Genomic DNA, 14,497 nt, shown 5'->3' on the forward strand with positions numbered 1-14,497 from the left:
ATTCTATTTCTTTTTCATAGCAACTATTTCAACTTTTCTTCCCTTTCACAAAGGTAAAACAAATTCCACAGTTAATTTAATGAAACTTGGATAAAACAACTGCTAAACATTATCGCTTCTCTCTGGGTATATGTTGAAACCTTTGGTTTGAACTGGAATCAATCTTCAATTATGGTCTTAGAAAACAAGCTCTGGATGATGAAATGAAGTACTAGTTCCACATGTGCAAACAAATTAAAGTCAAATTAAATCTCTTCTCCACATGGAACAAATTGCCACCGTGCCTTTGAAATTTCATGAATCCTTTAATCCACGCCGTGATTACCGTTTGAAGATATCCAAAACCAAACGATTACCTTAAAAAATGCAGAAAGTCTACTTTGTGGGAGCGTTTATAACTCTGGCAACTGGGGTCTCGTGTGAAGACTAAACCATGGTTGTTGACAAAATTGAACTTGAGCCTTTTGAGAGACCAATAGAGTCGTTGGTTGTATTATATTTTATGTTCTCTTGAAACCGATAGGTTACGTAGTTTAGTATTTTCTGTGTTGGCCCATTCGTCAAAAATTTGTCTCCTTTTTAAAACATGCCTACTTTTTTGACCAAGGATAGTAAATCAGGAACACTTATAAAACCATGTCTCTGTCTTGAAACCTTCATTGCTAGTAGCCCTTTGGTTTTTTGTGAGGATTACCGGGAAGAAAATTTGTTTCATTGTCAATTTCTGTACTCTAAAGTGCCTCAACCTCACAAGACTATAAGCAAAGACAAATCTTTTTAATTGGGGTACTACAATGGGTAACACTTTTGGTGCAAAGAAGACCGCAAAGGTGATGAAAATCGATGGTGAAACATTCAAGTTGAAGACCCCGGTGAGAGTTGAGGAAGTTCTTAAGGATCACCCTGGCCTTGTTTTGCTAGATTCTGAAGCAGTTAAGCACTATGGGGTGAGAGCAAAGCCTTTGGAAGGTCACAAGGAGTTGCATCCCAAGAGGCTTTACTTTCTTGTGGAGCTTCCAAAAGAGACGAAGCCAAGAAGGGTTCGTTCTGGCATTAACATGAGTGCCAAAGATCGCCTAGAGAACCTTGTGCTTACTAGGAGGTCTGCTTCTGATCTTTCAATCATGAAACAAAGCAACATGGGTGATGGTGAACAAAGCAGCAAGGAGGATAGTAATAATGGCGGGGTGAGGTTGAAAATGAGGCTTCCAAAAGCTGAGGTGGAGAAGTTGATCCAAGGTAGCAAAAATCAGGAAGAGGCAGCAGAGAGAATCGTTAAGCTGTATATGGCCAATGGCAGCAGAGAAACTGAGGAAAATGGTGACAGAGCTAAGGAGAGTACAAAGGTATGTGATATTTGTTCTCATGCCATCTTCTCGATTGTTTAATCCTTAAACCTCACCTTTTTTAATGTTAATTGTTAGAATCATTTTGGATTTCTACAAACTTACTTTTCTTAACCCGTCTAAAGAATTCATTGGAATTTTCCTTCATTAAACAACTGTCATGTATGAAAGTTCTGGAATTTTCAAATTCTCTTGCAAAAGAAAAAAACTTACTTTAGTTTGATACAATTTCATGGTAAAGTAGATTTCAGAAAAGGAGACATTTAACTTACCAGGTTCTCCAAAATTAAAATATATCTGTTAGGCTAATGATGTTTGAATTTTCAAGAGATGGTATATTTCAACGGAACATTTCATCCATCTAGAATATCAATTTTTTCCCTTTAAAGTATTTTGATTCTCTTAATTTCACCAAAAAAATACTTAGAGTATTTTATTTTTTGATAAGATGCAACAACCGAACAAGAGGTATGACATCTGAATCATATTAAATGTTCTGTGAAATTCAATTTGTTGGTTCTGCACAGGATATGGTTGCACGTAGTTTGCACAGTCCATATTGACTTGAAAAAAATAATGGGGTTAAGATTATTATTTATGACTATACATGTATGTATGAGTGTGTCTGTGAAGCATCTTTTACAATATTATGTCTCAAAACTCTTGCAGAAGAGGGTGAGCTTTATGCCGATCAACGAAGGAGGGACTCCAATAGCTGCGGCTTCATAATTAACCGCTCACCAACACAAGGAGTTATTCTTACACATAGTTAAATAAGAGTCATGTTATTTATACAATGCATACAATTTCAACTTGGTACAATTTTCTAGGTGTTTGTGTTTCAGTTTATTGAAGAGAAGAATATTAGTGAAAATTAATGGCCGATGTTGCGCACCACCTGTTTGATTTGTGGCTAGTTCTAAATCTATGTATTGTATACATAACATTACTTCTAAAGTGATCATGTGTACATATTTTGGGGTGTCTATATGATCTCCTCACATAGAGACCATACATTATAAATTGATATTAACTTTCTAATTTTTGTCTTACGCTTCTCCCGGCCGGTTGTTTACCATTACCATATTGTTAAGCTCCAATTAATTATAATTAGTAGCCAAGAAGAACTTGAAAAAAAAAATGGTAATTAGTAGTAGATGACTTAATCAGAAGTCAAGTAAAATATATATGAATTAGCTAGATTGGTTCTTAGATATATATGAATTAGTTAGGTTGTTAAAATAATAGTGGATTCAATATATACAATATTGAATAGTAGTTTTTTTTATATATGGTATGATCAATTCAATGATATATTTATCAGCCAATTTTTTCTAAATGAGCAGTTCTCCTTCTACCTTCTCCTTTCCGTCCTGTACTTCTAAAATTCTCATACTGTTCTTGTCTTTAATTTTTGTTTTTAATTTTTAATATGTTTTATTTATTTTGTTTAATAAATAATAGTTTATATATTAAAATATTAATATATATATTAAATTATATATATTTTTAATTTTTTAATTTAAAATTAAAACAACTATTAAAAAAAAAGAAATCTTACCCGGCATTCGAATTTTCAGCAAAGTGTTAACTGGTTTTGAACACCAATGAAGTGCTAACGAGCGTTCGATCACCAATGATTTTTAAAAGAGTAATATAGGAATTTTGGAAGTGTAGGACGAAAAAGTGGAGGTGCAAGAACAATTGCTCTTTCTAAATTATATGGTACATGGGTCACTTCCACTTGGGTCTTGTGCATTTTGTCTTCTCCTATCTTCTTAAAGTCTTACATTAGTTTATCGATCTTCCACCGGAAAGAAGTCTACATCCTAAAATATGTTTTGATGGATTTATTCCTCTTTTGGTTGAGTGGATTTCTTCTTAAGAATTTAAAAACTAAAAAAATAGAAAGTTCTTTTAATTAACATTAACTTGAGTGAAAAAAAAAACATCTTTTAACAAATTTTAACATAAGAGAACTATTTCGGGTGTAGGGTATAGTAACTCCATAAAATTACCTTCACACTTTGCTCGCTTGGGAGTATTCGCCAAAGGCACTCTAATTCTTAAGTGAGTAATTAATCTGGACGGTGGTTAGAGCAAAGTCTTAAATTCACAATAAATGTAATTATCTACCTCTTACCTTTGACCTCTATTTATAGCTTTTGAAATGTGCCTTAAGATTAGTAGAACTTTAATAACAACTCAATCTCGGTCCATTACTTACTAATTAACACTTACTTTTAACCTTGGTTTACAATAGGTTTTCAAAATATTTTATTGTCAAGATTGTCCATTCAGTCTTTACCCATGTCTGACCGAGCGACCCATGTCCTGTTTTGCTCAATTTCACGGGTTCAAGCATATGCGATTGATCATCCCTTCTAAGTGATTCTTTCTGTTAGATATATTATCTTTGTTTTATATTTATCTTTTATCTTTAGTTAGTTTGTTATTATTTCTTATTTGTATTTTGGGATTAACTCATATTTCTTCTTTTATAAATAGAGAACCCTATGTGTGTATTTAACACAAGAAAGATTAATCCCAAATATAGTTTTTCACTATATTTAACATGGTATCTAGAGCTAGGTTCTTTTGAGGAAAATGTTTCCGGTGCCTCTACCACTACATCCTTCGCTACCAGCGACGGCGTCATCTACCGCTGTCGGGGGCACCGTCATCTATTGCTGCCACTATCAGAAATTAAGTTTCTATTGATAATCACATGGTTTTGATATTCTTGGCCAAACGACTACCATGCCATTAATGATGTCTTCATCGAAGTTTCTTTTAAAGTTATGAATTTGTTCCATTTTTCATCATGTATTGTGACATTTTTGGTAAGGATATACTCCTTTTTAAAGTTATGTAAGAATTTGTTTTTTATTATTATTTTGAATTGTTTATACAAGAATTTACTCAAATAGAGTAAACAAAATATTTCATTACTATTTTTAGTTTGTATTGACTATGAAACAAAAGTTCACATAATTGAGAAGAATGAAAAGAAAAGTTAAATATTTTTGGAGAACTTACACACCAACAATGTGTCCTTGCCTTCATAGGGTTCAATGAGTGTTATGCTCAAATTCATGTATATATTATTGTTTTGGACCCTATCCTCTCTATTTGGAAAAGCCTTTATATAGATAAATGAGTGCTATGTGAACCAGTTGATTCACTTTTACAAGTGCAAGAATCTCAACATTATAGGGTTCAATGAGTGTTATGCTCAAGTTCATGTATATATTATTGTTTTGGACCCTATCCTCTCTATTTGGAAAGCCTTTATATAGCTAAATGAGTGCTATGTGAACCAGTTGATTCACTTTTACAAGTGCAAGAATCTCAACTTGCTTTTGATATGAGACTGGCCAATTTAAAGTCTTTTGCCAATTATCACAAAATGGGAAAAAGATAACGCCACGTGCACCCTTAAAGCTACTTGCTTGGGCACGTTACATGAATGTGTGCTTAATAAAAAATGCATTTAATTTATCAAAAGGCTACATTAATATATCATGTGCAAAACTGAAACTTAATTTTTCAGTCTTCTGAATTTTAAAAGACTTATCGAGGTTCAACTTACATGGAGCAAGTCATTTAAATTCTGCAATGAGTAAATTGGTTTGACGTAGTAACAGTGTGTTTTTCGGCAAAATTTTCTGTAAATATTTTTAGAAGAAAAAATATAATAAAGATCTATATAATTAAAATTAACTTGTACATATAAACTAATTTATATAATTGACTCATCATGACTAGTCTTAATCCATTCTTCAAAAAGTTCTTTTAGAAAACTCTTCAAGTGAGGATAAAAAAGAAAATTTCAATTATCTAAATCTTCTCTCAAGTAACTTAGAATCAGAATTAAGATGAGTTTGACTTAATTACAAAACTTTAATTAATTTTTAGAAACAATATAATTTATATACACATAAAAAACTATATATTTTATTAGATAGTTTAATATGTTGTAAGTTTATTATATTTAAATTAATATTTTTATATCATGTTTATTGTAATATTTCATTTAATAGAGTAATATACTAAACAAAATATTATAGATTTAATAGAATATAACAAATAAACAAGAAAGCATGTACTTTACCATTACAGTTATCCAGAATAATAATTATATCAATAAAAACACATTTTTAAAACTTCCTAAACATAGATTATCTCAAAAGAGGTAAATTATTATGCAAATCGTTTAAGTAATTATATATATATATATATATATATATATATATATATATATATATATATATATATATATATATATATATATATATATATATANATATATATATATATATATATATATATATATATATATATATGCATTTATATACACATCTATATGCTAAACTCTGAATATCACTCGACCATATCCTCTAGCTCCATAACACGGAGCTAACACCTACAACATCCTCTGCTCACACTAAATGGTGATCATTGCTAAAGAAATTGTAGCACACACAAACCACCAACAGCCAGAAACCGTCGGTAATGACGTATTACCGATAGCTTACCGACGGTCTAAAAGTCGCACCCTTGTCGCTAGTATTTACCGAAGGCTTCGGGCCTTCGGTAATGCCTTCAGTAACATCCATAAAAATACCAAGTCATATTTGTATTTGTTATCCAACCACACATACCTGCATAAAATGTTCACAGCACAGACAGACATGCATAATAGTTTCAAACCACAGACAGACTTGCATATTGTGCAACATAAAATCATCCGATAAAATTGATGAAAAAACAACAATATAACATCATCTGTATTGTTCAAATTTAAGAAGTTGTTTCTATAAATGAAATAAGAAGGTTGGTGCTTCAGTGTACCTCCTTTCGATGTTGTATAGTTTGTAGCAAGTTGTCCTACACCGTACACTCGTCCCTTTTTCTTCCCACCAACGACATCGGCCCAACACTATGTCCTGCGGATGTCGTCATCTGCATTACTCGCATCATCCGGTGTAGAAAATTCTTCCTGTTCAAACATTAAAAGCAATGTTAGGGAATGATACAATAACATACTCAATGATTACTAATAGTAGCAGTGTTATTTGCTTACACGAGTCTTCCGAGATCTTTCATCAACGAATTCATTAGTGCCCTTCCGAACATGGGTCTATGCAAAGACCTTATCAACATGGACCGCCCGTCTTAGAGCCTGTGCCTGTAACATAAATTAGACTTAGAAGTGTATATGAAATAGAAAATACATAAGTTCTATATGAAAGAAACAAAAAAGTAAAAACAGTTTACCATACGAATGACATGCTCATGAACTGTGATTGACCCGCCAATATGCAGGGCGCCACCCTTTTCAGACGTTTTGTTCCTCTGGACTGTAGCACACTTGTTGTGAAACTCTACTGAATTCCAGTGAGCAAATAAAGAGTTCCAAATGTGCTCGCCCAACCAGTAAGGGCGCTCCCCTGCATTGTGGGCATCCCTAAACATCTCTGAGAGCTGATGAAATGCTTTCATGTGGAAATTTCTATGTATTTGTGTTTCATGTTCAGGTTTCCACTACACCTTCATTTGTAATGATAAACAAAACAACCATTGATTAATGAACATAGTAAAATAAGAATGAAAATTAGTTTAAAGTTGTTCACCTTAAAATGCTCCCAGAATGGCTTTCTCTCCTCTTTATGTATTGCTCCCCAAGTAGGCCATGGAGTCAAATATTGTTACTTAATTGATCGTGTCATGGCTTGGGATGCAACCCTGGATGGAATAAACCTGCATATAAAGAAATAAAAGTCATTTCAAATAAGACAATCTTTAAACATGAAAATGGTTAAAAAAGGGATTAGAGTCTTACCCTTTGCCATATGGCTCAATCCATGGTCGATCATGGAGGGACGGGTCAACACCATCACCATCACCAGCTAAATCTGGATCAGCAGATGGTGTGACAGTCTCAGAAGGCGGTTTAGAGGATGAGGAAGGTATAGAAGTAGGTTCAGGGAGAGGAGTGTGGGTAATAATCACAAGGGGAGGAAGAGGCTCTGTTGTAGGGGTAGGAGGAGGAGGGTATAATGTAGGATTAAGGGGAGGGTGTATTGCAGAAGTATGGGGAAGGTGTACTACAGATGATGGACTGGGGGCAGCAATGGTAGGTAGTGTAGCAGGCACCCTAAGTACATACTTTGGGACCTACCGTTGCCTCTTTTTAGGCCTTGCTACCCCTTTCCTTTATCAGGACAGTCTAAACCTTCTCCTATCATTACTGCATTGAAATGGTTACAAATAAAGTGAAACAATACAAAAGAATAAGGAAGGATCACTACAAATTAAAGTGAATGTAAAATAATTGCATACAACTTTTGAGTAAATATCTCTCACCTTAGTATTGAAGGTTAATAATTGGCACATTCAAAGACAATGCTTAGTTTATGCTTTGTAGATTTTGGTAAATAAGCTTTTGAATCCAAGTGTTTTTATTAAGAATACATAGTTTATTTTAAATTCAAAGGCAAATTTTGTTCAATAGCTACAAGAGTCGCCTTGCTTTATGATAGCAAGGTTTGAGCAAAGTGAAAAGAAAAAAATAATAAATGTATCACTAAAGGTGATGATATCTAGGGGGATGAATGACATCCAAGAAAGTTTAAGAATAAGAATAGAACAAGTGTGTATCTAGTAGAATGGTAGAGTAGAACCCAATGATGAGATGATAGAAATTCATCTGAGATAGTTGTTTTATGTGAGGACAAAGCAGAAACCCAGCAAGTGACCCAGTGCAAAAAGTGGATCAAATGAGAGATATCTTTATAATAAATGATAGATAAAGACTAAAGGAAAAATTGATAGGATTGTTAAGGTGGGCTTGGAAATAGGAGAGAGGGCCAAGATATGGAAGGTGTTTGCTTGGAGAAACAAGGATGAGGAGAGATGGGTTGAGCCATAATTATTTTTCCAAAAACGTGAGAGAATTCAAGGTTTTTAAGGGATATGTGTTAAGTGAGAGGGGGTACCAGAATATTGAAATTCTATTATGGAAACATTAGCTTTTTGGATGACGATGAAGCTAATGGAATCCACACCTAAGAAGATGGAAGCTAAGTTTGCAACACTAGAAACTAGATTGAGGCATTAAGAACACCTTGCAAACTATGCAAATTCGTGTTAAGGAGAACTACAAGAAGTTTATTTAGATGTTGTCTATAGTCATTGGAACCTTGAGTGACATTGCTTCTGCTAAGTAGCCAACAATGACGCTCTTGGATTTACTGTTAGGCAAGTTCTGTTTATGAATGAAGAAGGTCAAGTTGCTGATGTTCGACAAAAATCCTATAGGTTGGTTTGTGTCTGTTGAATTATATTTCTAGATTTAGTTAAACTTTATATGACTATGATCAATTAGAATTGGGCCAAGCTTTTGGGATACAGGTTTGACAAGCGCAAACCAGGGCTGGAGAGTAGAGGTGTACAGTGAGAATAAGTTGGTATCATTGATGGTTTGAAGAAGGGAAATCTATACAAACTTGGTTTCTCTAATCAAGAGAGGTACTCTTTTGTATGAGGGTGTATTTGTGTTGTCTTTAATTTCCTTATAGAGGATTTTGAAGATGATAAAGGAATTTCACGAGATACCACAAGGGGCCTAATCAAGATATACGAGTGTGGAGGAGACACTACCCTCAGAGTTGGATAGGGACGATGTTCTGCCTCTTGATATTGAAATAGTATGGCTAGGAGGCGCATCATAGAAGGTGGAGAATCTGCTATTCAATTGCTCATCTAATGGAATGGGTAAAGCTCCGAAGATGCAATTGGGAAGAGGGACTCAGGATTAAAAGTCAATTTCCCCAACCGAGACTTGAGGACAAGTCTAATATTGTTGGATTGGTAGTGTGTGCTTGGAAATAAGAGAGTGGCTCAATGTAAACTGTTCTAGGAGAAACATGGGTATGTGAGAGGGCTTCATAATTGTTTTACCAAGAATGTGAGAGGGGAATTAGGGTAGATACGAGAATTGTGATGAGAGAGTAGGGTACTAGAATAATAGAATTTTGTTGTGGACACAAGCCATTAGCAAAGTTTGACAAACCTCAATGTTTACAATATCATAAAACTCCAATAAACATAACTTAACATTCAAACTCAACATTCACAACATTTTAGAACAAGATAAAATTCATGAAACAAGAATGAAAATAAGAGGACATAACACATACAATCATGCAATTTCAGTTTAGGTCCCCATACCTTTGCCTTTGCTTTCCTAAACTGCTCAAGTCTCCTCCGTAGACTCTCTTCCTCCCTTTCTCTCTACAATTCAAACTCCTTTAAAAGTTCACCCTAACACATCAAATGGAAGTGTATTTGAAAACTCCTTTAAAACTCCTTTATATGTCCAGACATAATTGAATCGTTTATGAAAGTACAACCATATTGAATCATACACGAAACCAAGAATACAATGCAATATTAAACCCTTCTCCAATGGGTTACCAATGCACACCACTTTTAAATAGTTAAAGCCAATACCAACCAGATTTGAACATCTTAAACTTAGGTTCATACACCCAAATAAAATAGAATATTGAAACAACGTACATCCAATCTACCAAATCTAAATGAAAGATATATGATGTCTAATATATGATTAAATATATGGTGCTATCAGACTGGTGAACCATCATACATCAAGAATCATAAGATGAAACAGAATGCATCACAGGAAAGTAGAATCAAACAAAAGACAGATTTGCTTTGATGGAACCTGAAACAACCCTTGACAATAGTACTAGGAATGTACAGAACTAGAGAAAAAGGTTTCGGAGAAACTAACCTAAGCTACTACTACTTGATAACGGTCTAAAAACCGTTATTTTCATACTTAAATTTGATATTAAAACACACCCTTTATGACCTAGAATTAGCTTGAAATCATGCAAATTGTTTAAGTTAGAGTTTAAGAGAGTCACATGGGTTTTCTGGGTTTTATGCTTGGTTTTCCCTTGTTTTAACAGAAATTATCAGGGTTTGATGAAGGAAGTGAAGGAATAGAAGTGTTGGATGCAAAAGAAGGTGGAAGAATGGAGCAAAGTTGAATCGTAGCTACCGTTGGGCGGTGAAACCACCGTCGGGCAGTGTAACCTTCAATGCATACACTGTCATGCGCTTAAGGGGCACCGCTAAGGGGTGAGATGAGAATCGCACCTACCGCCGGGTGGTGCAGACCCACCGCTGGGCGGTGGACTCGTCAGAGGAATGTAAAGAGACCGCTCAAGCTGCAACGCTGAGGGGTGGAGTTGGTACCGTGCCCACCGTCGGGCGGCCACCGTTGGGCAGTGTACTTATGGGTCTGGGCCAAAATTTTGTTATTTCTCTGAATTATAAATAGATCCCAAACGAACCAGAGGGATCATCTTTTGGTAGAAAGATGATAGAACACTCTCTACACACCTTGGAGGCGGATTTTGGATGCGAAAGCTCCAATCTATCAAGTCTAGGGTTAATTCTTTCATATTTTTCATTCAAATCATCTAGTTTCACCATGATAATGGTGAACTAAACCCTTTGTTGTTGGGGAACGATGTAATCCTATTTGAAACTCTCTTGTATTGATATTCTTATTTTATTCATATACTTTAGTTATCAATAGTTTGAGTTTTTCCTCTATACTCTATGCATGCATTGTTTAACTCATTCAATGTCATGATCATTGATTTTTTCGATATGGACACATACGGAGAAATCTAGACTTGACGAAATTCTCTTGATACTAATATTACCTAGACATAGGAATAGGATGATCAATTGCTTTAAGCTTCTGTACACTGAAATGCATGACTAATTGTTAGGGAGACTAGACATAGTAAACTAGTAATTGGGAGTAGGCTCTCTTCGCCGAGACATTGGGTTTAGGGTAATTTAGAAAGTTGCATAAACATTGATAACAAAGTTGAATTTGATAAGAATAATAGATATAGGAGAGTGGATTAAGGTGAAACCGTAAACCCTAACAACATCATTAATCCATACTGTTTATCTGTCAACTGATCAAGCTTTTGCATACATGTTTATTTTCTTCTTTGCATTATAAAATCAAATTATTATTTATTCAAGTCTTATGAAATCAATTCACATGAACGTTTAGGCCTAAGAGTCTCTTGGGAAACGATATTCGGACTTACCATCTCTTTATTACTTGATATGATCTGGTACACTTGCCAGAGTGTTAACATTACTACAGCCCTACTAAGGAAGCTCTATTTAAGCAGCTTTCTAAATGAGCAATCAAGCTTGTATATAGGCTAAAGCAAAGGGCTACAAATGGAAAATGAATGAACAAGACAGATAACAATCCTAAAACATTAAACCTAATCACATCATATTCACATTTCATATTGTAATATATTTATGATTACTTTATACCTAAATTCTATTTCCCTAGAACACATTTCATTCATGTTTCTTTATAACTTGGTAACATTTCATTATTTTAGACACAACTTTAGTCAGGATTGCTATAGGCAGACTTTTATTTCCAAGTCAATTTGAGTAGTTAGTTTAGTTTTTATTAGTCTTTTAGCATTTTTAAAGTTGCCTAGATACTTACGTTGCAGTTTTATTTGGTTTAGTATGCATTTATTGTATTTGTATTGTGTAGATTAGTTTTGAGCATTTTTATATCATTTAGAATTTGTTTAGAGGGTGAGTGTTTTGATTGGATAATTTAAGAATAAAAATTGAGTCATTGTAGCATAGTGCTAGCCTTAGTATATGTTCTGGGGGCCACAATGGTGTATTTCCAGTGTGTGTTTGCAGCCATTACTCTGATTCTCATTGCCGGGGTTGTGTTGGGGCGCATGAACTTCTATGCTTGGATGTTGTTTGTGCCTTTGCGGCTCACATTCTCATACACCTTCACAGCTTTCAGCATATGGAGTACAAAGGGCTTCTTGTCCAAAATGGGGATAATAGATTACTCAGGTGGATATGTCATCCATTTCTCTTCTGGGGTTGCTGGTTTCACTGCTGCATTTTGGGTAAGCATTAGGTTTTTTGTATCAATATGCTAACTAACTCCCATGGTCAATGTTTTTAGTTAATCATATCTAGTATTTGTCCCAATCATTTTTTCTTTTAGGGGTAGAAATATGCATGTCCAGTCACTGAAACTACATGTATAAGAAGTGATTTTGGTGCACGAATGAGTGTGTGTATGGTTTCACATGTTGGACCAAGACTAAACAAGGATACGAAAAGGTTTCCTCCAAAGGAGGAGATCCATACATAGTAAATGCAGGGTTGTTGTGGATGGGGTGGACAAGATTCAAAGGAGGAGATCCATACATAGTAAATGCAGATGCTTCCCTTGTTGTCCTCACATTACCTTACTTGTTTAAATTGTACATTTAACTCCCACACCTATTCATCAAGTGTAGAAATTCCCAAACATATTCATAGCTAGTGAAAGACAGCTAAAATGCCAAAAGGAGCCATGAAGTAAAGCCTAGCTAAACCACGAAAACCCCATTCACAAAAGAAATAACTCACATTTACGGCAGCGACAACCCTCTCTCGCGAAGCCCTTCTCATGCAGTAAAAGTCACTTCGTCACCACCAGTTAAAAGCTCTACCCACGTCGCCGTGACACCAACCCCTGACGTAGCGACAACACCTCCTCATGCCGCCAAACCACCGTCGTAGGGAAAGAGGACCTCGAGAAAGTGAGAAATAGTGGCAATGATGGTTTTGAATTATGAACGAGAGAGGGAGACAGAGATTAGGGCAGGGGAGAGTGGAAAGTGGGGACTTGACAAATTGGGAGTGAAAGTTTGGGAGAAGGTTTCACGAGGAGAGTATTTGGGAAAGTGGAAGAGGGATGTCCCAAATTTTGATTTCATTAAGTGAATGCCTATACCGACGGGAAAAAGCCTTCGGTAAATTCGCTGCCCAATACCAAAGGACAAAAGCCTTCGATAATCACCATCTTACATGACTGTCGTTAAATCCTTCGGTATCTCAAATTTACCGACGACCCAAAGGCCTTCGGTAATCAGCGCATTTCTGGTAGTGAATATAAGAAACCATATTTCAACATCCACAACAACCCATCAAACACATGATCATATCACAATTTAACCTCTCCACTCGATGATCCGGATCCTACAGACTTTGCTCAATGTTTGCACCCATGGTAGTATTTATACTCTGTAAAGTCATAAAGAAGGGTCACACGACCTACTTCCCCATGAGGTTAATCTTCCTTTACAGACCCAAAGGGCAAGGTTAACACCTCCTGCCATTCTCTCAGCCAATCCATTCACTCGACATGAGTTGAATGGTCGGTAGAATATCAGGATACCTTCACTCTAAAGTCTTATTATCAAACATTCACCACAACTGACTTAAACATAGAATTTCTCCTTGAGATTCTTCTCAAATCACCCATCTTTCATTCTCACAACATACTCATCGTCATCATATTCATCAACCATAATCATACCCATAAACATGTTCCTAAATCATAAATATACATATTCACATCTCCATTAATCACTTTATAACAATCATCATTATCGTCACATATTTAAGGTATTTCAAGTATAAAATCATTTTTAATATTCTGGAAATCTCACCCACACTATAACATAATTTTCCTTCATATTAGCTTGTTGCATACTCTAGGCAAGGAAAATAGCTTGGAAATCCTCACCAACAGCTCCGGAAGGGTCCAAAATCCCCAAAACGACATAAAGAACTTCCAAAATGGATGTCCAGAATCCCAAATTCGAGATTCCCCACAACTTAGTTCCTGTCAGACAACTCCTCACCAGAAGACTCCTCACCTAGACAATCTCTTACCAAACGATCCCTTACCCAGACGATCTCTTACCCGGATGACTCCTTACCAGATGATCCCTCACTAAATGACTTCTCACCAAACAACTCTATTGATAGGGATACCTATGTGAAAGCTAAACCTAAACCCTTGTGTGTTTTTCATGATGACAACAACAAAAATGTTCTAATAGTTTCTAGCACATATTATGCAAAGTTGTGTTTATATGTTTGTTTATGCTTGAACTATTTGTTTTGCATACTTATTGTGGTTATACATGAGCTTATATTTGTGGTATGCATATTCATGGTTTTGAATAATAAAACTC

The 14,497-nt window shown here is 35.1% G+C and overlaps 1 protein-coding gene across 1 annotated transcript; it reads left to right on the top strand.

Annotated features, from left to right (window-relative positions):
* The first annotated feature begins 664 nt into the window (after positions 1-664).
* LOC106767761 (uncharacterized protein At1g66480) lies at positions 665-2,553 on the top strand. Its single transcript, XM_014652711.2, has 2 exons — positions 665-1,346; positions 2,016-2,553. The coding sequence occupies exons 1-2, from the start codon at positions 795-797 to the stop codon at positions 2,073-2,075; spliced, it is 612 nt and encodes a 203-aa protein (XP_014508197.1). The 5' UTR covers positions 665-794; the 3' UTR covers positions 2,076-2,553.
* Positions 2,554-14,497: the final 11,944 nt, after the last annotated feature.

Source organism: Vigna radiata, chromosome 7 (genome assembly GCF_000741045.1).
Source record: "Vigna radiata var. radiata cultivar VC1973A chromosome 7, Vradiata_ver6, whole genome shotgun sequence".
Classification (NCBI taxonomy): domain Eukaryota; kingdom Viridiplantae; phylum Streptophyta; class Magnoliopsida; order Fabales; family Fabaceae; genus Vigna; species Vigna radiata.

Coding starts and splice junctions, on each gene's coding strand:
- LOC106767761 (XM_014652711.2), top strand. CDS start 795: ATGGGTAACACTTTTGGTGCAAAGAAGACCGCAAAGGTGATGAAAATC. Junction 1,347..2,015: donor GAGCTAAGGAGAGTACAAAG/GTATGTGATATT, acceptor AAACTCTTGCAG/AAGAGGGTGAGCTTTATGCC.